General features: G+C 46.4%; 1 protein-coding gene across 4 annotated transcripts in view; it reads left to right on the top strand.

Moving 5' to 3' along the window:
* LOC125947023 (uncharacterized) overlaps positions 1 to 5,956 on the top strand; it is a 180,633-nt gene extending 174,677 nt beyond the window's left edge. For 3 of the 4 annotated variants that reach the window (XM_049671294.1, XM_049671295.1, XM_049671293.1), the window contains one exon: positions 4,804 to 5,956. In XM_049671294.1, coding sequence (XP_049527251.1) covers positions 4,804 to 5,003 — 200 coding nt within the window. In that variant the 3' untranslated portion in view covers positions 5,004 to 5,956. Of the gene's footprint in view, positions 1 to 2,383; positions 2,481 to 4,803 lie in introns of all 4 variants that reach the window. The other variant, XR_007468077.1, reaches the window with a different exon arrangement.
* Positions 5,957 to 21,517: the final 15,561 nt, after the last annotated feature.

The following is a 21,517-nucleotide window of genomic DNA, read 5'->3' as shown; positions in this document are numbered from 1 at the left end:
TCCCTTAAGGGCTGCAGAAGTAGGCGTCTCTTTCCTCCTCTACAATCACCATATATGTAGAGTAAACGTACCTTCTTCCGACGCGCGAGAGGCCGTGGGGGAGGGGAGGGAGGGGGAGGGAAGGGAGGCGACGTTTAGCTGCGGCACCAAGTGCCTATTTATATCAGAGGTTCCGGCAACAGTCACCAACGCCGCACGCATTTTGAGCGAACGCGGGCAAAACGCCGACGGCGTCGACAACAGTTCTGCGTGTTGCCGGTGCTGCTGCATGCCCAAGTTTATACAGCTGATAAAGCTGCTATCATTACTCCGTATAGCTGTCTTCAAATTTGCTATCGCAATTGATGCTTCGCCTTTCAGGTGAAACTGCGACAACTTTTTTATTACATAATTAAAGTAGCGGAAGCATTCTACACTGACCTTTACAGTGCCCAGAGCAGCCAAGCTGCCTTCATTCGAAGTAGCGATGAACAAGAATCTTGAGCACAAGTTAAGGGCTGCACAAAAAGCGATGGAGCTAAAAATGTTAGGCCTAACGTTAAGAGACAGGAAGAGAGCGGTGTGGATCTGAGAGCAAACGGGGATAGCCTAGTCTAGTTGACATTGAGAGGAAAAAAATGGAGCTGGGCTGGTCATGTAACGCGTAGGATGGATAACCGGTAGACCATTAGAGGTGCACAATGAATACCAAGAGAAGGAAAGCGCAGCCAAGGACGGCAGAAATTTAGGTGGGGTGATGAATTTAGGAAATTTTCAGGCGCAAGTTGGAATCAGCTAGCGCAAGAAAGTGGTAATTAGAGATCGCAGGGAAAGGCTTTCGTTCTGAAGTGGGCATAAGTATAGGCTGATTATGATGATGTAGTCTGTAATGTCTTTGTTTTTGCTCGTGAATTTTGTTTTAACCAGCATGAGGCGAAGAGCACCCGCACGATTAAAAACTGGTTCAGCGCGACACGACACAAAGCAAGCGGCAACGCAATGCTTCATAGGCGAAATGATCATCGGTCTATAACAGTATGTTATATAATTTTTATAAACAGCTGCACAGCATGGAAACCGGTAACATCGTGTGCTAAATTTCGGTGACTTTGAAGGCTTATATTATTCGACGGGAGCCTGAGAGTCTCCGTAGCGTGTGGGTGAGGATCGATTTAAGGGAAGCATGAAGCTTTCGTGTTTAAACTAAGAGTTTTCCTTCCATAGCAATGCATGGTTTCTCGCCGGGCTGTCCAGCGTGTTCAGATCAGGCAAGAAGTCAAATTATCCATATTCGAAATACCGGAAGTCGACTTTACTACAAATCCTTAAGATTGCCTCGAAATGCACAGTAGCAGTGCAGTTTCACGAAATATATTACGTGAAGAGTTGATCATCGTTTTCATTAGATGTAATGTGTAGAGAAGTCGCGGAGTATTCATGCAACGAAGATCACAAAGGTAGCACCGATAACCTCTCAATAAGTGGAGCTTAGGGCCAGTAGTAACACGGTCATATTCTGTCCGCAAATTCCTCCGAAATTTCTGACATTGATAGTAACATTGAACTTGTGCCCGCTGCATCCTTAAGACGCCGTGCAAGGTTGTCTATGACCATTATTTGAAATTATTATTTTATTTTTACAAGAAGTACATCAAAGTAGTAGAACTGCCTATAGACTGCGCCATCTTTGTCACGTATTCATTAGGGTATTCAGTTTACAAAATATCAGGCTATACCGGAGTTCAGTCGCGTTGTTAATGTCAGTAAATATGCAGGTGCAGATTTAACCAAAGTGTACATGGAAGCCTACCGCAGTGATCAACCCCATTTTACTTATGTGCTGGTGTGAGCAATGGTAGGTGCATAATGATTACCCCGCGGGCCATTCTATTTTCATTTAGATGGCAAAGCCCATATCAGAGAAAACGTTTCTAAGCATTTGTGCTGTATAAAGCGTAATAATACGCCAGTATCAGTACAACTATATGCCAATATAGTACAATTCTGTCACTGCGGATTGCTTCATAGGATTGCAGCAAATTTCCCATTTAGTCGATCACAGCCAGCATTGGAATATATCTGCTTGTCTCTGGTAACAAGGCATTCCGAATGGGTTATAGGTATACTAACATGGTAAGTCTCTATACGGTAACTTAACAAAAATCTGTATAATAATTGACTTCGAAAAAAAATTTCTCGGGCTGTGCGAACTTGTCTTAGCAGTTCATAACGACATGCTCGACAAGTTATCTCGTTTAGTTATGCATTTCAGCTTTACGCCATCACTTCTCAAGGCAGAGAGAATTTTGCTAAAGAAACATAAGTATTATCAATAATTTCACAACATTTGATATCTAGTAAAGAAAACCTAATGAATTGATTTCAACTTTGACACTTTACACAGCACCTCTTGGCGTGCATCTTTTCGCCGGCAGTCCACAAGTATCCAGTTCTCTTCGCTGATAACAGATGCCTAATTATCGGATATTATGGCGCCTATGGTAAGACCTATTTTTTTCCTGTACGATATAGTACTGTAAGGATACTATTAAAATATTTTCGGCACATAATAGCTTTTTACCGGATGTAGTTATACATTTCGCAAGCTCAAGCTAATATCCCAGCCATGGAAACTAGCTCACTGGCGTTGCGCTACTGAGCAAGTTATAAAGATTGCTCATCATCGTCATTATCATCATCATCATCAGCCTATACTTAAGTCCACTCCAAGACGAAGACCTCTCCCTGCGATCTCCAATAATCGCTGTATTGCGGTATCTGATTCCAACTTGTGCCTGCAAATTTCCGAACTTCATCCCCCCACCTTGTCTTCTGCCGTCCTCGACAGCGCTTCGTTTCTTTTGGTACCCATTCTGTAACTCTAATTGTCCCCCGGTGATCCATCCTACGCATTACATGGCCGGCCCAGCTCTATTGTTTTCTCTTGTTGTAAATTAGGATATTGGCTATACCAATTTGCTCTGTGATTCACCCCGCTGTCTTCCTGTAAGTTAATGTTAGGCCTAACATTTTTCGTTCCATCGCACTTTGTGCAGTCGTTAATTTTTTCTCAAGCTTCTTGGTTTTCGTCCAAGTTTCTGCTCCATACGGTAGCCGCGGTAGATGCAATGATTGTACTCTTTTCTTTTCAACGACAGTCGTAAGCTCCCAGTCAGGGTTTCGCAATGCCTGCCGTATGCACTTCAACCAAATTTTACTCGTCTGAAAATTTTCACCTCATGATCTGGGTCCCCTGTGAGTTATTGACCTAGATAAACGTACTCCTTTACAATCTCTAGAGCTGAGGCGATTCGTGCTCTTCCAGTTTCCCTAGTGCACTAGAAATAATAGTTAAAAGGTTCTGAAGCTCACACAAACATTTTAGCATTCATCAGGTGCCCCCACCGAGGTCGTTCACTTCCACCGAAGGTTAGGCCTTATACCTACCGTACCCGCTAAGTCCGTCTACACTCTATCAGCCAGTCTGGGCTGAGGAATCAACAAGTCTAACGAGGATAAATCACACTGTAGTTCTGCTTTCCCATCGGTGATTTTAAACAATCCATTCTTTTGTGTCTACAGTGTCAGCGCAACAAGCGATGAGCGCCGATATGACGCGTTATAAACATACCTAGATGTGCTGTCGTCCAAGGCTGCAAGTCGCATTAACCGACAGCTTCTATGACGGACATATGTGACTAAACATACGTGTCCATTGAAATGCATTGGAAATGCAAAAGCTATGGAAATGTTGCATTACCCTTGCGCGAAGAACTAGAAAAGGGCTTTCAAAATCGGCAGTAACAGCCCGTACAGCGTACCGGGTCGGCGGTTCATTTAATGCTTTTTTCGGAGTTAATATAGCAATCGCAAAAGCAAACAAAGGTTGGAGCACTTCCAGGCATACTATGCAATATGGACAACAACTTTTTCGTTCTGATAGAGGCGTAAGCTTTATTTGCGGGGCGATAGCGCATCTACCGTGTCTGTGCGAAACGTCTGTGCAAAACTGTAGTTCGATTCTCACCGGTGGCAAAATTTCCTTTGTTTCCCTCTGGTCGTAATAAAGAATGGCTAGTTAATCTTACCCTTAACCCTGCCTGTCATTCCATAAAATGCATATTTATATATTCTTTCAATCTGTTCGAGAAGAAAGGAAACCGAGGCGCCCGATTTTTATTATTCATGTCATAAAAAGCCAACAAACAGTGACACCAAGGACCACCTAGGGTATACTAGATTCAACTTTGAAGTGATTCACCATAACTAGGAGGAGAAGCAGGTGGTTTATACTAATAACAAGCACTTAAATCCTTGGAAGCTTAAGTGAACAAACTATCATGAATATTTACTCATATGTTTAAAAGGTAAAATTGAACTTTCTTTGGATATTTCGGTTTTGTGCAGATTTGATCAAGAACGAAGCATCCGGCATGCCCTTTTTGATGTCTGTACGAAGAGAAACAATTCTTGATGTTTTCGGTCTACGACCAAAGTGAAAAAATGGGAAGCATTTCGCGCTAACTTAACCTGTTTCTTTCTAGCTGTTGACTTCACTGCACCACACGGTGAAGTCAACAGCTTGAAAGAAACAGGTCGTTGCTGCTGACCAGCAGCAACGACAAAAAAAATCAGAAAAGCTTTCTGCATATACATATTCAGAACCACATTTTCACCCTTATCATTCACATGTGCCGGGAAAAACTACTTTTGTAGCTGACAGTAAGTATGGTGCAATGTTAAAGAGCGTTTCATCTAGTGGGCTGTGGAAAAACGTCGTACGACATTTTTCTCAAACTTCTTTTTCTGTATTATTACTTTCAGGACGTTCCTTCTGCATGCTGTGGGTGGCTGAAGAAGCTCTTCGTAACCCACTACGTCACTGCAACTTTATGCTCCTTTCAATGTGCGGAACACCAGCTTATAATGCTTACACTTATGAACAGCATAAATTTAAGGTCTGCCAAGATCTCCGAACGTACAACTTAAATGGGCACATTACATCTAAGGACTTTCGAATGTAATAAGCTGCCTTACTTCTTCTCAAGCTCATACTGTATACACAAGAACACCTTTGCACTGTTGTCGGTAACATTCGGCACAAGGAAGAGGCAAGCCGTCTCAGCTTTCCTAAGGAAGAACGCACAAGAGTCAGGAATGGTGCCTCCTCTTGCAAGATTGTGTGCGATTTACAGCTGTGCTATTTAGGCAGTTGCCTCAGATGAATACTGAATATATCACATTGGTGGCGTAATATGCAGGTATATTACACAGCCACGTGACAGTATTATGATGTCAGATGGCCACTAATGCCGCATTTTGTGTCCAGCATATTGGATTCGTGTAGTAAGATATAAAACATGAATAAAATCGAGAATTTAGGAAACACCCTAGTGACTCAGCAGTGAATTACATTATTTGACCACTATAAAAAATTAAGCCAGATCCACGCTTCTGAAATGTGATGAAACAGCGGAGCTCTGCAATCGTGGGTGTATAGCATAGTGGGTATGACGCTCGCCTTCGGACCGTGAGTACCCGGGTTGAAATCTCGCCTCTCTCTCTCTTTTTCTCGCTCTGTGTTTGTCTCTCTCTCTCTCTGACGCTCTCATTTTGTCTTTCTCAAATCCATACCAAGTTGTGTTACAATCGTCGGTACAACACAACCCCTAAATGCATGTTCTGCAAGCGTGGGGTACCTGCCAAGAGATAATGAGGATGGTTTTCTGTTTGACCAGATTATGCTGATGGGCCTACACAGTATATGGCGCTTCCGAATGGCTGGCTATTTTTGTGACCCAGACGCAAGACCAGCACGCATGTATTTCCGCGAAAGTGTGCACAGGTTTCTGGAGATATTGAAAGCGCAAACGGATGTTCCTGAGTGGCTGTCAAGGCTGGAGCCGTTGGTGGAGCTCAGGGAATTTTAAAATGACAACGCCTGGCCGCAGTGACAATTTGGCCACTTGAGCGATTTAGCGTACTGTCTATTGTTGAGTGTTCATTTGTTGTACTGTGTCGAAGCCCGGCAATAAAGAAAAAAAAAGCTTATAGCCTTGTGCTTATGACGCTCGCCTTCGGGCTCTGGGGCCCCGGGCTCGAAACCCGTCCTCTCCAAGAAAGTTTTTTTTTTATTTCTCTCGCTCTCGGTCAGTCTCTTTCTTTCTGTGCCTGCACCTCCTCTCCTCATTTCACACTGTCTCCACTTCGCTAGAAATTGCGAACACCATCGCTCCGTGAGGATCAACCTCGACCTTAAACAGGTCAGCTGTTAAAAACACAGCGCTGTCAACGCATACTGGGCAGCCGGTTAAAATGAATGGCAGCGCACTGTGCTGCCGATGCGATTCGGGAATTCAAATTCGCTGGTCTCCTATGTCAGCCTCGTGCTGCAGGCGTTGCATTATTATGCAAGTGTGGATCTGAGGGTGGTGTCAATTATTGCCAGCAACAGTGACCGGCGGACATGCAGCGGTGATTGTGATTGGTATCTACTGAACAGCCGTGATGTACGACGTGTCTTTTTCGCGTGTTTAACGCTTTTCAGTGTCGCTTCAAGAACATTGTCCAAAAGAAGTGAGCATGTTTGCACTTGGTCATGCAAAGCTAACGCACGGCGAAAGTCTCTTATTGGCTGCTACTGCTAGGTTGCCTGCTAGGTGTTAGCTGGTTTTAACTTAGCTACGTATGTAAGGAAGGTGTTCTAGAGTAATCATTTCCGGGGGTACCTTCCATTTCGTGATATTTCACGTGACTAGCGCTGGACGCGTCGGCGCCTACGAGAGACAACGTTCCTGGCATGGCACAACCGCAGGCAGGCTGGCAGGACCTGTGTCTGCGTCGGGCGAAGCGAGCGTGCACCTACGCCGGCAGTTACTAGGCAAAGCGAGGTGAGGTGATCGCTACAGCTTCGGTGCATGCGCGGATAGGCAACGCGGGCGGCGTCGGCAGCAGCTCTGCACGTTGCATTGTTTCTCCCTCTATCTCGCTCGCATTCCCTCTTTCCCTCTCCTGAGCGTTGCATGCTCTCCTTCCCTCTCCTTAACGTCCCGTGTCAAGGCAACATGTGCACGGCACGGAGAGGAGGCAAGGCACACGCCGCTCAGCGTGGTGGTTGCTAGGCAACACAGTGACCTCATAGCTCGGCAAGGTTTGGCGACAGCAGGCGCCACTTTTTAGGGTTAGCTAGAGCAGCTTCGCTGTTAAAATGTTCCCTTCGTGTTTGGGTCATGTTTACAGATATTGCCGAGCTCTCTGTGGTACGCGCGCGAATGAGTATGTAGCAGTGCTCACGGATCTGTCTGTCCCGAACGGCCTTGCACTGCGGCGCTTTTTTATCGCGTGATCCGCGCTTTGTGTTGCTGCAAGGCGAGCCATTTTAAGCGTTTACCCTCGTGCTTGTATGTAATTTTACAAAGCTTGTCGTGCTTTACATTTCCGGCGCGTGAGTGCGCTTGGGGCGGGATTGTTGCAAGCCTCGTATGCATTATTCTTCTTCTTTCTGGGGTTTTACGTGCCAATTCTGATTATGAGGCACGCCGTAGTGGAGGGTTCTGGATTAATTTTAACCACCTAAAGTACTTTAACGTGCGCTACAACTCAAGCACACGGGTGTTTTTGCAATTGGCCTCAATCGCTTCGTATGTGTCCTCAGCAATAGAACATATAGTTCATGCAACGCAGTCAGTTTGACTGTCTGGTACGCAGGTGTAGTGTATTTGTTTAAATAAGTAAATAAATGAATACGACAAAATCAAATACAAGGTGGTTGTAAGCACACATTCGGAGGTCCCGAAGTAACAACTGTCGGGGGGACCTCCTAACAAGACATGAAAAGGGGGCTAGTAGGATCGTGGCAAACAGTGAGTCATGTCATATATAATACAATTTCTACATCATCAGAAATGAACGGTAAGAGAGAAAAAATCTTTTTTTAAATATCACAAGTTTAATCACACAGTTTAAAAGAAAGAAAAAAATTGAATAAATCTTAAAGATAACTCGCAGAAATTCGAACGGGGATAAATGGCACGTAAAACTAACAATGAGGAGAAGTATCAATTATTGGCAAAATTCAGTGGCTCGGTAAATTGAACAGTACATTGCATAATAGTAAATCAGAACAAAATCTAATTAATTCTATATTCGTTAAATTATACTATGTGTCAAATAAAGTGTTCATGAAATGCTCCTTCGTCCTACGCTTGAATGATTATAATGTAGATGACTTCATATCAGATGGTATTGAATTCCAAACAAAAATGCCTAAAAACGCGATGGTAAATTTCCCATAACTAGTTCTTGCTTTTGGAAGAAGAAGATTGAGTTTTGCTGAAAATCTTGTGTTGTTATAATTGATTAGGCTAGAGCGAGTAAAACCTGGAATATTAAGCTCGGTATTTATAAGACGAAACATAAGCAGTGACAGCTTATGATTCAATAACATGAGTAAAGGTAAAACATTTAGGGAACAGAATATAGGAGCCGAGGGAGATGTATGCGAACTTCTAGCTGATGAAGATGTATGGCATATGTATTACTCCACGATGACAGGCAGTATGAGAGATGACTGTGTATGTACGCGTAATATAAAGACATGAGTACGGTTTGCTGAAAAAATAGTGCGTTTTTATGATGATGTGAATACCAATTTGAGATTTTTTGAATAAGTGATTGAATATGGCACTGGAACTTTAGGTTCTCATCTAGAACTACCCCAAGAAATTTAGTAGACGCAGATCTTGCAAACACATTATTATTTACAGACACTACAACAGAGTCAATGTGCAAAGTTCTTGAAGAATGGAATGCCATTCTTCAAGATAGATGGATTAATGGATACCTTGCTTCTTACACACCATGAATGAACATTCGCTAGGACAGCGTTAAGTTTATCATGCAATACGAATAAATTTTTATCAGATGCGAAAATAGTGGTGATATCAGCTTAAAGAAGGCAGTGCACATGTGTTAATTTTTCTGGCAAGTCTTTATTGAATATGAGAAATAAAAGTGGCCCAAGTATTGATCCCTGAGGGACGCCTGTATTTACAATTTTTGATGAGGAGAAGACACCATTAACTTCTACTATATATGGTCGGTCTATTAGGTAGTTGCGAAATAATTGTAAAGGCGGCCCAGATATGCCATAAGATTCAAGTTTACTTAAAATAATACGATGGTTAATTATATCAAACGCCTTCCTGAAATCAATAAAGAGAGCACCGACTAAGAGGCCTTGATCAATGGCTAATTTAACCCTCAGTAAAAGCAATAAGTGCTAGTTCAGTTGAAAAATGCTCACGAAAACCAAATTGATCAGGAGTTAAAAGATGAAATTCGGATAAGTATTTAGTTAAGCGATTGTGTATTAGATTTTCGATCACCTTACTCAAGAAAGAAGAAAATGCAGATAGAACAATAATTACTGATGCACTTACGGACACCTTTTTTAAATACTGGAATTACTTTACCTGTCTTCAGGCGATTAGAAAAGATGCCATCTATAAATAACCTGTTTGCTATATGTGCTAACGCAGGTGAGATTTCGCTGGACACAAGCTTAATGCTAGAGGGGCGTATCAAGTCGAGGCCCGCACCGGTTGTTTTAAAAGAATTGATATATTACATACTTCTAGCGTTGTTGTGGGGAAGAGGTAAAAGGAATGAGAACAGCGCGGAAAACCAACTAACGTTGAATCAAGCTGACTATACAATCTGCAATACTAGAATGGTCACTGAAAACATTAGCTATGTCTTGAGGGTCAGTAATATTAGCAGAATCGCGGTTTTCACACGATATGCGATTTTTACTTGTACTAATGTTCAAGTATTCTTTAATAATCTGCCAGTTTCGTCTGGTATCACTTACATTTTTCCTTATTTTATTTTCGTAGTAATTACGCTTGGCATATTTAAAGTGGCTGTTAAAACATTTGAATATGTGTGGAAGCGCAACCGCAACACATTATTGAATGGCTGCACTTTAAGTTTCTTACGAAGATTATCTCTTTTCTTAATGGACCGTAATAAAGAATCACTAATGCAAGGCTTTCTTGGTGAGCTAAACGATCGCGTCACAGTAGTGTTACTTGTACATAAGTTTGAGCATTCAGATATTTTTGCAAAAAAAGATTCAAAAGTCCTTTCGCGACATTGCTCTTCAAGCATGTCAGCCCAGTCAATCGCACGAATCATACGAGTGAATTCATTAGAATCAAAGAAAGTCCTGATATATTTTGCTGAGTGCGAAAGCGTTACGGAACCTATGCAAAAAATATAGGGTAATAGTCTGTTACGGCTTATTCCACTATTACAGCTGTGATAAGATCAGTACGTATGGTAGACATTACGTGGTCAATTAAAGTATTAGGTCCGCCTATTTCACACCTGGTTGAAGCTGTAATTATTGACGAGAGCACACAGCTAAGATAAGTACGGAAGTACTCAGAGCACCATTGACTGTCAGGGCTGATAATGTTGATGTTAATGTCGCCACACATCACAATATCCTTGTTTTCATCAGTGACTGTGTTTAGTAACTGCTCAAATTCTTGAGAAAACTCGATGTAAGAGGAAGAAGGTGGATGATAAATGCATGCAATTATGATGTTATGTTTGGTAGGCAGCTGCAGAGTATTACTCTCTACTTCTAACCACGCTGATTCACAGAGACAATGACGAAAAAAAAAGATCATGGCGACGCGTATATGACAATGAAGATTTTGCCAAAATGGCCGAACCGCCACTACGATAACCTTCACGATGACAATATTCAGAAGTGTAGCCATAAAGACCACATAGATTCCTGTCATGAGACAATCACCACGTTTCAGATAGGCATATGAAAGAGAAGGCATGATCAAGACTGCAAAGAAGAGCGATGAAATCGTCATGATGCTTACGAACACTTTGGATGTTCCAAGTATTTAGGATAAAGTGGGTTGTTTTTCCTTAAATAGAGTTTTCGCTTCATCAAGAGTAAAAACTGAGTCAGCCATGATGAATTAGACGTTAGTACAAGCAAGGAAGAAATTATTTGAAGACTGACAAATCATTCGCACTACACATGCGATGAACACGGCTGTTTTCCGACGTTCTGGCCTTAATGGCAGAGTTATCGGTCCACAGAAATTTCTATTTTTTAGACTTCTTGATCTCTATCGCCTGCGCAAAAAGCCGCATATTATCGGGTGTGCGGTGATCATTAACAAAAATAGAAGTGGGTGGTTTATGTGACAGCCCTATTGCAGTTGTTGTGAGTCTTGCTTTGCGCGCTTTGGAAGCAAAGTCAGATTTTTTTGCTCGCGAGCAGAACCGCACGATAATGTTAGTTCCTTGTTTGGCAGGCACGCGGTGAACAACGTCAATGTCACCAGCAGTGACAGGGCACCAATCTTGCCACCTAAAGCGTGGACAATTGTTAGGCAGATTTCTCCTTCAGTCTCTGGAATACCTTTAATTGCTACGTTATTTTGCCTGGAATACTGCTCAAGGTCAGCTACTCGATGTGAAAGGCTTTTGTTACTCTGAATCAAAGACTTATTATCGTCTCTCAAGGATTTGTTTTCTTGGAGAAGGTTGTCGTTTCTTGCTTTCACAGATTCGTACAATTCATTAAACTCACTAAAACTTTGACGCATTTCTACGACTTCAGAACGTAGAAGGTCAAGTTCTTTCGCCAACTCGGATTAGTGGGCATCTTGTAGAATCACGCAGATGCTCCCCATGCCATATAGTGCGCATTAAAATATCCGATGATGACATATGGAGCCGGACACTCCGACAAGATGTTCGTTATTCTCTTGTGATCAAAATTACTTGAAGACGATATATAGACGCCTACAAGTGTAAACATGAGTTTGCACTTCTTGATTGTTAGGCAAACATATTGATTGCCACGGTGAGGCGGAATCGGCTGGCGAACATAGGTAAATTCTCGACGAATAAAAACGATGACTTTGCTATATGCTCGAGGTGTTGTGGACATGAGAGCTTCGTATCCCGATAATCTGACAGGTTTTGACACGTTCGGCTCACATATGACAATGATTGGGAACAAATTAGTGTATGTATATATATATATATATATATATATATATATATATATATATATATATATATATATATATATATATATATATATCGAGGGAAGTCTGAAAGGCGTTACTTTAGTCCTCCTGCGTTCCACCGGATGATTGACCCTTCCTTGACTTCTTCTCGAAAGGATGGGTGATGGTTGGCCATGTCTCTATTTGAGAGATTCAAGCACTGGGCTTAAGGCGTCCAGTACTTTCAGTGCACTTCGAGCAGACGTGGTTCCAATGTTCGACAAAGTCACTCGAATGGCTACTATGAGGGGAAGCAGCATTGAGATAACTTGACGACCTGCTTTGGGCAAGTCACCAGCGGCGGGAGTCGGCTCCCGAGCGGGCTTGACAGTCTGTGGTTCTTTGGGAAGCTGCTTCTTGAGAAAGGTTCCTTTCAGCTGACTTTCTCGTGCTGTTCAGCCCTTTTGTGGGCTGACTGGCGACTGTGGGTGCTACAATGGAAGGGCTACTCTCTTTTCGTTTCTTTGCCTTTTTTGAGGAGGTACGGTGACGCCGATGCCGATGCCGATGCCGGATCGTTTCAGCAACCTCCCTGTGGGGCGAATTGTCCCGAACCATTTGCTTGAGAACTGCGCCTTTTTTCTTGATGAGAGGGCAGTCGTTAGACGAGGCAGCATGACAACCATTACAGTTGCTGCACTTTAGGACAGTAGCCCGGCAACTGTCCTTCTCGTGAGGCTCAGCACACCGGGGACACAGTAACAAGTTTGGACAGACCCCCTTCACATGTCCAAGCCTAGAGCACTGATGGCATTGAAGAGCCTTTTGTACGAATGGCCGAACAGGGTGTCAGAAGTGTCCGACTTTGACGTGCGATGGTATGCAATCTCCTTTTAAAATCAGTCGATATGGCCCAGAGACGTATCTGCTGTATCCACTACTTCTGACGCGAAACAGTTGTGAACGTTTGCTACTGCGTCTGCAAACGTTAAGGAAGTGCCGCGGAACAGGTGTCGGGGCTCGTTGCAAAGTTGGTAACAAGTAATTGCGAATGACCACCCCGAAGCTGTATAAAACTTAGAGCGACACAAACACCTTCTTGACTAGTCTTCCAAGTTAGTTTCGGCCACCGCTTCACCATCGCGCAAGCCACATCATATGACGTCGACCAGGACACTGGATCGTGGATGAAGCGTGATAAGGTCAGCAGAAACACGAAGTAGGTCGGTGCTCCGTTGGCCGTCCTGCACGTCGATTGCTCGTTCGGCTGGGAATGTGATACGAAGTTCTTGGAGATCAATAAAAGCATCATACTCCTGCAGGAAGTGAACCCCATGAATAACGTCGCGGGAGCATTCGCGTAAGACAAGGCAGCTCACTACGAATGTGGATCCTTGAATCTTAACTCTAGTCGTGCATGTGCCCAGTGGAATAACGACGTGGCCAGCCGTCCGAATTTGCGAGTTATGCCAGGGCGTGTTTACTTTCTTCAGCTACGTTGCCATTTTCCCGCTTATTATGAAGTAGTCTGATCCGGTGTCCACTAAAGCACTAACGGCGTAACCCTCAATAGTCACTGGTATATCGAGCAAAAGCCGGTCGTCCCGTTCAGCTGCAGGTGATGTCGGATCGGTATCTTTTCGTATCTGCGTCGATCTGAGTTCTTCAGCACTTCGACCATCAGCGACCTCATCCCAAAAGATCACTTTAGGTAGTTTTCCCGGCGGGGACTGGGCGACCGCTCGGGAGAATACTGATGGGGCAGAGCAGAGCTTGCCACCGCCCAACAGGCGGGGGCAATCGTGGCTGACAGAGGTAGTCCGGAATGTCTCGGGGTTGCTGGCCTTATCGGGGCGGCGGCGAGTATGCGGAAAAACCGCGAAGTGCAAGTCGACGGTATGGATACTGGCGGTACAAGTGGTCAGCTTCACTGCAGTGGAAGCACAGAGGCCAGTGATCAGTGTGCACCAAACATCCGACTTCCGAGGGGGCGGGCTTCTATCGTCGACATAGCGAACCGGTTGCTCCGAACGATGGACAACTGGAGTGGCATGAGGAAAGGGCGACGGCGTGTACCCAGCGTCGTAGTACGATATCGGCTGCGCTGACTGAAGTGGCACTGAAAGAGTAGCACGAACGAACAGCGGCGGAGAAGAAGCAGGGCGCTTTAAGGCTTGCGCGTAGGTCGCACGGTGGTATTCAGGAGGTACTGCCGCAGCGTTATCAGGAGGCAAGGTGTCATGGAGCCCCTAGTATAGTTTGTCTTTGATAATGCTTGCTATCGAGCTTACCGCAGGGTGCGGTGTTACAGCGGCCTTTTGCAACTCTTCACGCACTACAGAGCGGATGAGTTCTCGCATACAGTCACCGTTGCTTCTGATGGCCGCGAAAATGTCAGCAGCAGATATGCTGCTCACTTGCCGCTCATGCAGATTCGGTCAATGCAGAAGCATCTTTTCCATGGCCACGGCCTCAATCAAGAACTCCGCGACCGTCTTTGGAGGGCTCCGCACGACACCAGCAAAGAGCTGCTCCTTGAAGCCGCGCATCAGATGACGTAACTACTCCTCCGTCATTCTTGGATCAGCTCGTCTGAAGAGGCGCGTCATGTCTTCTATATACGTGGTCACAGTTTCGTTTGGCAACTGCACGCGGGCCTGAATCGCTCGTTCCGCTCGTTCGTGGTGATCAGCACTGGTGTAGGTCTCAAGAAGACGGCGAGAAAATTCGCGCCGTCTTCTTGATGGCGGATGAGGCGTGTTTATTTACAGGTGATGGATGAGAGTCTAGGAAAGCAGTCCAGCCGCGGTTTCTTTCTGCGCTCCGCACACCAAAGGATTCGTCGTCCTCCTCTTCTTTCTTTCGCCTCAACCAAGGCGTTGCATTCTCCATTTCGCAGACGAAGCCCACCACGGGAGTTCGGGCTGAGTGCTGGGGTAATATCGCTTGAGGCGCGTAACATGCGCAAGTTGAGTAGCGCTAGAGCGGCGTCCTGATGACCTTACACGGGCGACCACATACGTTAAATCGCTAATGCGGTCGATCACTGTGAAGGGACCGGTATACTGAGCCAGGAACTTTTGGCATAACCCTCGTCTGCGCTGAGGGGTCCACAGCCACACTAAGTCACCTTTTTCGAATGAAACTGAGTCATGGCGGCGGTCATACCGCTCCTTGGAGCGATCTTGTGATGCCAGAGTACGCAGTCGAGCAATTTGTCGGGCTTCTTCAGCACGGCACAAAGTTTCGGCAACTGAGTCCGCTGTATGGAGTGTAAAGGGGAAAATGGTATCCAGACAGCTGCGTGGTGTCCAAGCGTAGAGCAGGTAGAAAGGTGTGAAGTCCGTAGTTTCGTGCTTCGCTGTATTGTAGGCGTAGGTAATAAACGGTAAGATGTCATCCCAGTTCCTGTGATTGGATGATACATACATAGCCAGCATGTTGCTCAGGGTACGGTTGGTACGTTCGACAAGGCCATTCGTCTGGGGATGATATGGTGTTGAGTGGCGGAACTGCGAAGTGCAGAGTCTAAGCAATTCTTCCACGGCGTCAGCGACGAATTGGCGACCACGGTCGCTGATGATAACGCGAGGCGGACCGTGACGAAGGATTACGTAGCGTAATAAGAAGGCAGCGACGCAGGTAGCGGTGGAGGAAGATATCGCAGCTGTTTCCGCGTATCTAGTTAGGTGATCGACACAGACGATGACCCAGCGGTTGTTGTTTGAAGATCGTGGAAACGGTCCTAGCAGATCGATACCAACTTGCTCGAAAGGTGTAGTAGGCGGCGCTACAGGATGAAGAAGGCCTTGCGGAGCACTTGTCGGTCGCTTGTGACGCTGGCACTTGTCACAGCTCGAGACGTATTGCTTAGTGGAATGTCGCATCTTAGGCCAGTAAACCGCTCCTGTATTCGATGTAAGGTGCGAATGAATCCAAGGTGGCCTGACGTCGGATCATCATGCATGACACAGAGAATGTCACATTGCAGGCTTTGGGGAACAACCAGTAAATACCGCGCGCCACTTGCTGAATAATTTGTCTTGTATAACAGCCCATCTCGAAGGCAAAAGCGACCACTGGCCTTGGGACTGCAGGCATCGGCGAAAAGGGGGTCCAAACATAAGTCGTTGCGCTGTTCCCGCTGGAATACGGTGGCGTCAGGAAACGCGTGAGAGACAGCAGCAAAGCAGGTGTCGAGGTTGTCCACGTTATCCTCTGTTGTCGACAGTGGAAGGCGAGAAAGGCAGTCAGCGTCGGCATGACGTCTTCCACTTTTGTACTACACATTGAAATCAAATTCTTGGAGCCGCAAAGCCCAGCGTGCTAGACGACCGGAGGGGTCACGGAGGGTAACAAGCCAACACAAGGAATGGTGGTCGGTTACAATTTTGAATGGACGCCCGTAGAGGTAGCAACGAAACTTTTGAACAGCAAAGACAGCCGCTAAGAATTCTTGCTCTGTCACAGTATAGTTTCGTTCAGCCTTGCTGAGAGAACGGCTCGTATAGGCAACCACATACTCTTCATTATTATGGCGCTGAACCAGCACTCCACCGATGCCAATTCCGCTGGCGTCACTGTGCACTTCAGTAGGAGCAGACGGATCGAAGTGACGAAGAATGGGTTCTGAAGTCAGCCGGAACTTGAGTTGAGAGAATGCCGCGTCGCATTCAGGTGTCCACTCGTATGGGCTGTCTTTTCGCAATAGGCTTGTCAAAGGATAGACAATGTCCGCGAATCTGGGCGCGAACCGTCGAAAGTAGGAGCATAAACCCAGGAAGCTGCGGAGTTCTTTTAGTGACTGAGGTGGTTTAAAGGCACTGACTGCTTCTATCTTCCAAGGGTCTGGCCGGACACCATCTTTGTCAACCAGGTGACCAAGGACTAATGCTTGTCGTTCGCCAAACCGGCACTTCTTGGAATTCAAAACCAAGCCGGCCTTTTCGACGCAGTCTAAAATGAGGTTTAAACGGGTGCTATGCTCTTCGAAAGTACGTACGAAAATGACAACGTCATCTAGATAGCACAAACATACCTCCCATTTTAAACCACGAAGAATGGAGTCCATAAATCTTTCAAAAGTAGCGGGGGCAATGCAAAGCCCAAACGGCATAACATTAAATTGATAAAGTCCATCAGGCGTCACGAATGCAGTCTTCTCCTTGTCAGCAGGGTGCATAGGGATCTGCCAATACCCTGATCGTAGATCTAATGAAGAAAAGTAGGAAGCCGAATGCAGACAATCTATGACATCGTCTATCCGAGGTAGTGGATATACATCTTTTTTTGTGAGCGCGTTCAATCGTCTATAATCAACGCAAAACCGCCAAGAGCCGTCTTTCTTCTTCACCAAAATGACAGGTGCTGCCCAAGAGCTGCACGATTCCTCAATAACGCCCTTCTGCAACATATCCTGAACTTGTTCAGCAATAACTTTCCGCTCCGAAGACGACACTCGGTAAGGTTTTTGTCGGACCGGATGAGCAGAACTTGTATCGATTCTGTGCTGAGCTCGAGAACAGGGTAAAGATGGTCGCTTCTCCTTTTCGCAGAAGTCAAACACAGAAACATGTCTTTCCAATAGCTCAACCAATCGTTGTCGCTCGTGTGACCGTAGGTTCTCACTAACCATCTTCAGAATCTGCGACTCGTAGGAGCAACTGCATTCGTCTACGGCCAACCGTTTTTGATCGTCGTCGTCAACGGCAGCGATAGAATTTCCGTTGGCACCATCAAAGATGGCGAGCTTCATTCCTCGAGGAAGTATAACAGGCACTGGCGAACAGTTAAGTGCCCACAAAGACGTGACTCGGTTGCTAATCGACACAATACACCGAGGCACTAAGATGTCTTTCTTAGCACACTGACCGGTGAGAGGTTGAACGATAGCATCAAAGGGAGATACGGCAGAGACGGAAGCGAACACGGCAACTGACCGCATGCACCATGGTGGCACTGTCAGTTCATCGGAAACAACCAGTGTGTCTTCCGCGGGTGGCAGCTCGTCACAGAGGGCAGGAACAACTTCACTGCTGACTGAAAGTTCGCCGGTGCCACAGTCGACGAAAGCGCCACACTCTTGCAGAAAGTCAATACCGAGAATAACGTCGTGTGTACACCGCTGCAGAACCAGGAATTCAGTTGGGAACACCTTTCCGGCCAACAAGACGCGAACGACGCAAACTCCCAGAGGATGTCGTATTTCTCCGCCGACACCACGAAATCTTGTAGATTCGTGCCAAGAAAACATAACTTTTTCGCCAATGCGATCTTTGAAGGAACGACTCATAACAGAAATGGTTGCACCAGTGTCCACTAAAGCCGTTGCACATACTCCATCTATTAACACCTTTATCTTGTTCCTAAACATCGTAACTGGCGGAGGCATCTGAGGTAAGTCATTTTGTGCGACCTCACCTCCATCGGTCGCGGCCGGCTAGTTTCCCGGCGGTGGCGGTGGTGATAGCCGCCGTCGCGGTGAAGGCGAGCGGCGTAGTCGGGCGGACGGAGGTGTCAAACTACGGTCAGAAGTGGGTGAACTATTGCGCCGATTCTCTTGCCGTGAGGTTCTCCTGGAATAGGCGGACCAGGGATCGTTGTTGTGACCATTGCCGGCGCGAAGAAACGTTGATGGCGGATCGCATCGGGATGTTTCCCTGCGCCGACGACAGAACCGAGCTATGTATCCGGTAGCACCACAACAATAACACACAGGAGGTTGGCGATATGCGTTGTACTCCTGAAAAGCATTGTCGCGACGCTGTGGGACAAATACATCTTCACGCGGCTCCTGGTGTGTAGCGGCCGGCTGACGAGGACAGCTGAAGCGGCGTTCGTACCGCGACTCTGGGTAGCGATTGGGCTGTGGCCTCGGTGGCGAGCGAGAACTGTAGTTGCAGTCCTCTACGCCCGTTGCAGCGATGGAAACATGATGAGCGGGGGCTGGGATTGGCGCAGCATTATAAGGTGTCGAGTTCACGTGTCGGGTGAGCTCTTCCCGTACTATCTCACGTATTGTAGACGCGAGATCAAGGGACGTGTAGTCGTCAACACTCGCAACGGTAGTCACATTCGGTAACCGACCGAATTTAGGCGTGATACGTCGCATCTTCAGGGTTTCGAATGTACGACAATGCCGTATGACGTCAGCTACAGTAGCAAGGTTCTATTTGCCGATGAGAAAGTGGTATACATCCTCGGCAATTCCTTTTAAGAGGTGGCCGACCTTGTCCTCCTCTGACATGCGAGGGTTGACGTTCTTGCAGAGCTTCAATATAGCCTCAATATACGTCGTGCACGTCTCGCCTGGCACTTGGGCTCTTTGCAGCAGCGTTTGTTCAGCCTGCTTCTTCTTCGCGACTGAGTCCCCAAAACACTCCGTTATTTCCGACACGAACCGATCCCAAGTCGTGAGGGTGTCCTCATGGTTGTCAAACCACACAAGTGCCGTGTCCGTTAAGAAAAACACGACGTAGGACAGCTGAGTTGCCGCATCCCAATGGTAATAGTTGCTCACCCGTTTGTAGTGAGTGAGCCACTCATCCACGTCCTCGCCAGACTTGCCTCCAAATGTACGAGGCTCTATCAGGTGCTGACGCTGCCAGGGACCAGCCGCGGCTGAAGCAGGTACCGAAGGGGCCGCTGTAACCAGGGCAGGGGCTGCAGCTGTAGGAACTGGTACAGTCCGGGATCCGTCTTCACCGCGAGACATCTCGACCACCAGCGGCAACGGCGGCAGTCCAGCAAGGCGGCGACTTCGGCGCAGATCAGGTGGTTGCAGAACCGTGTTGCGTGGTTGAATACCCAGCACCTTCCACCACAAAACTGTTACGGATGAGGCGTGTTTATTTACAGGTGATGGATGAGAGTCTAGGAAAGCAGTCCAGCCGCGGTTTCTTTCTGCACTCCGCACACCAAAGGATTCGTCGTCCTCCTCTTCTTTCTTTCGCCTCAGCCAAGGCGTTACAATATATATATATATATATATATATATATATATATATACCCGGTGTTTTTTATGACCTTTGTCCTTAATGTTCCGAGACTGAGTGCATTAAAATGCGTTTAACATTGACATCATTTTGTGCAGCACCCCTTCGACATAGTCTCCCTTGCAGTCTATACACAGCTTCCAACACTTCTTGCGGTCTTGGAAACAGTTGGAAAACGCTTCTTTTGGCAGGGCTGTCAGCTCCTTTGTTGTGGCGTCTTGAATGGCCTTCACGCTCCCCATCCAGCCACCTAAATTTTAGGGCTCTCTTCACACGAGGAAACAGGAAAAAATCGCATGGGGAGATGTCAGGCGAGTATGGCGGTTGGGGAAGTACAGTAATGCTGTGCTTGGCGAGAAATTTTGTCACACTGAGAGCAGTGTGCGGCCTTGCGTTATCGTTGAGAAGGCTCCATTGTCCAGATTCCCATAAGTCAGGGCGACAGCGTCGCAGTGCATCACGCATATGTTGGATTGCGCGCGATATAAAACTCCTGATTCACCGTCTGCCCTTGTGGGAAAAGCTCGTGGTGTATGACACCTCTGGCATCGAAAAAAACTATCAGCATCGTCTTTGCTTTGGTCTTTTGTCGCCGCACCTTTCCCGACGCCGGAGAGCTTGTGGACTGCCATTCGGCGCTCTGCCTCTTTGTTTGAGGATCGTATTGAAAACACCATGTTTCGTCTTCAGCAATGATGCTGTCGACGAATGCAGCATCCTTCTCGGCCTCGGAGAGCAAATCAGCGCTCACTGATGCCCGCGTGTCCTTCTGGTCGTGTGTGAGGGAGTGCGGCGTAAGTCTGGCATTCAGCTTTCGTTTCTCCAAGTTCTCACTCAAAATTTCGTGGCATGTTGTCTTACTGATGTCCAGAGCATCCGATAGCATGCGGACTGTAATGGTGCTCTTGATGTACGATCTCCCTGATCGCAGGCACGTTGTTTCCATCCCGTGAGGTTGCAAGGCACCCCTGCTTTATATAATCTTCCACCGATGTTCTCCCGGAAACGAACCTCTTGTGCCAGTAGAAAACTCGCGCCCGCGATAATGGCTCATTACCGTGAGCGTCACGAAGGAGCTCATACGTCTGCGTGGCTGAGTTACCAAGCTTCACACAGAATTTTATGTTTATACGCTGTTCGAGGTGGACGCCCATCTCTCCACATTCACTCAGAGTAGAATGAGCAGACGACTAGTGACAACCAGTGTTGCCAGGTTTGGCTATATATAGTCAAATTGGACACCAGAAAAAAGTATTTTGGCGTCGACTTGGACGAATTGGCTATGTGGCTATATTTGGGCTACTAACAATCTGCGACTTGGCTTTATTTGGACTATACGTGGCGCCCTAATCCATGCTCCAGAGGTGGCTCTGATGGATTAGAAATAAATCTCTAAGGCTATGCTTTAGCTGGATGAGCCGGCTGCGCGGCTGTGTGTGTGTGTGCGTGCGCAAAATCCGCCCCCCGCCCCTCCCATCTTTGCGCCGTTGACTG

Source organism: Dermacentor silvarum, chromosome 7 (assembly GCF_013339745.2).
Source record: "Dermacentor silvarum isolate Dsil-2018 chromosome 7, BIME_Dsil_1.4, whole genome shotgun sequence".
Lineage (NCBI taxonomy): Eukaryota > Metazoa > Arthropoda > Arachnida > Ixodida > Ixodidae > Dermacentor > Dermacentor silvarum.
This window is presented reverse-complemented; position numbering and strand designations above follow the sequence as displayed.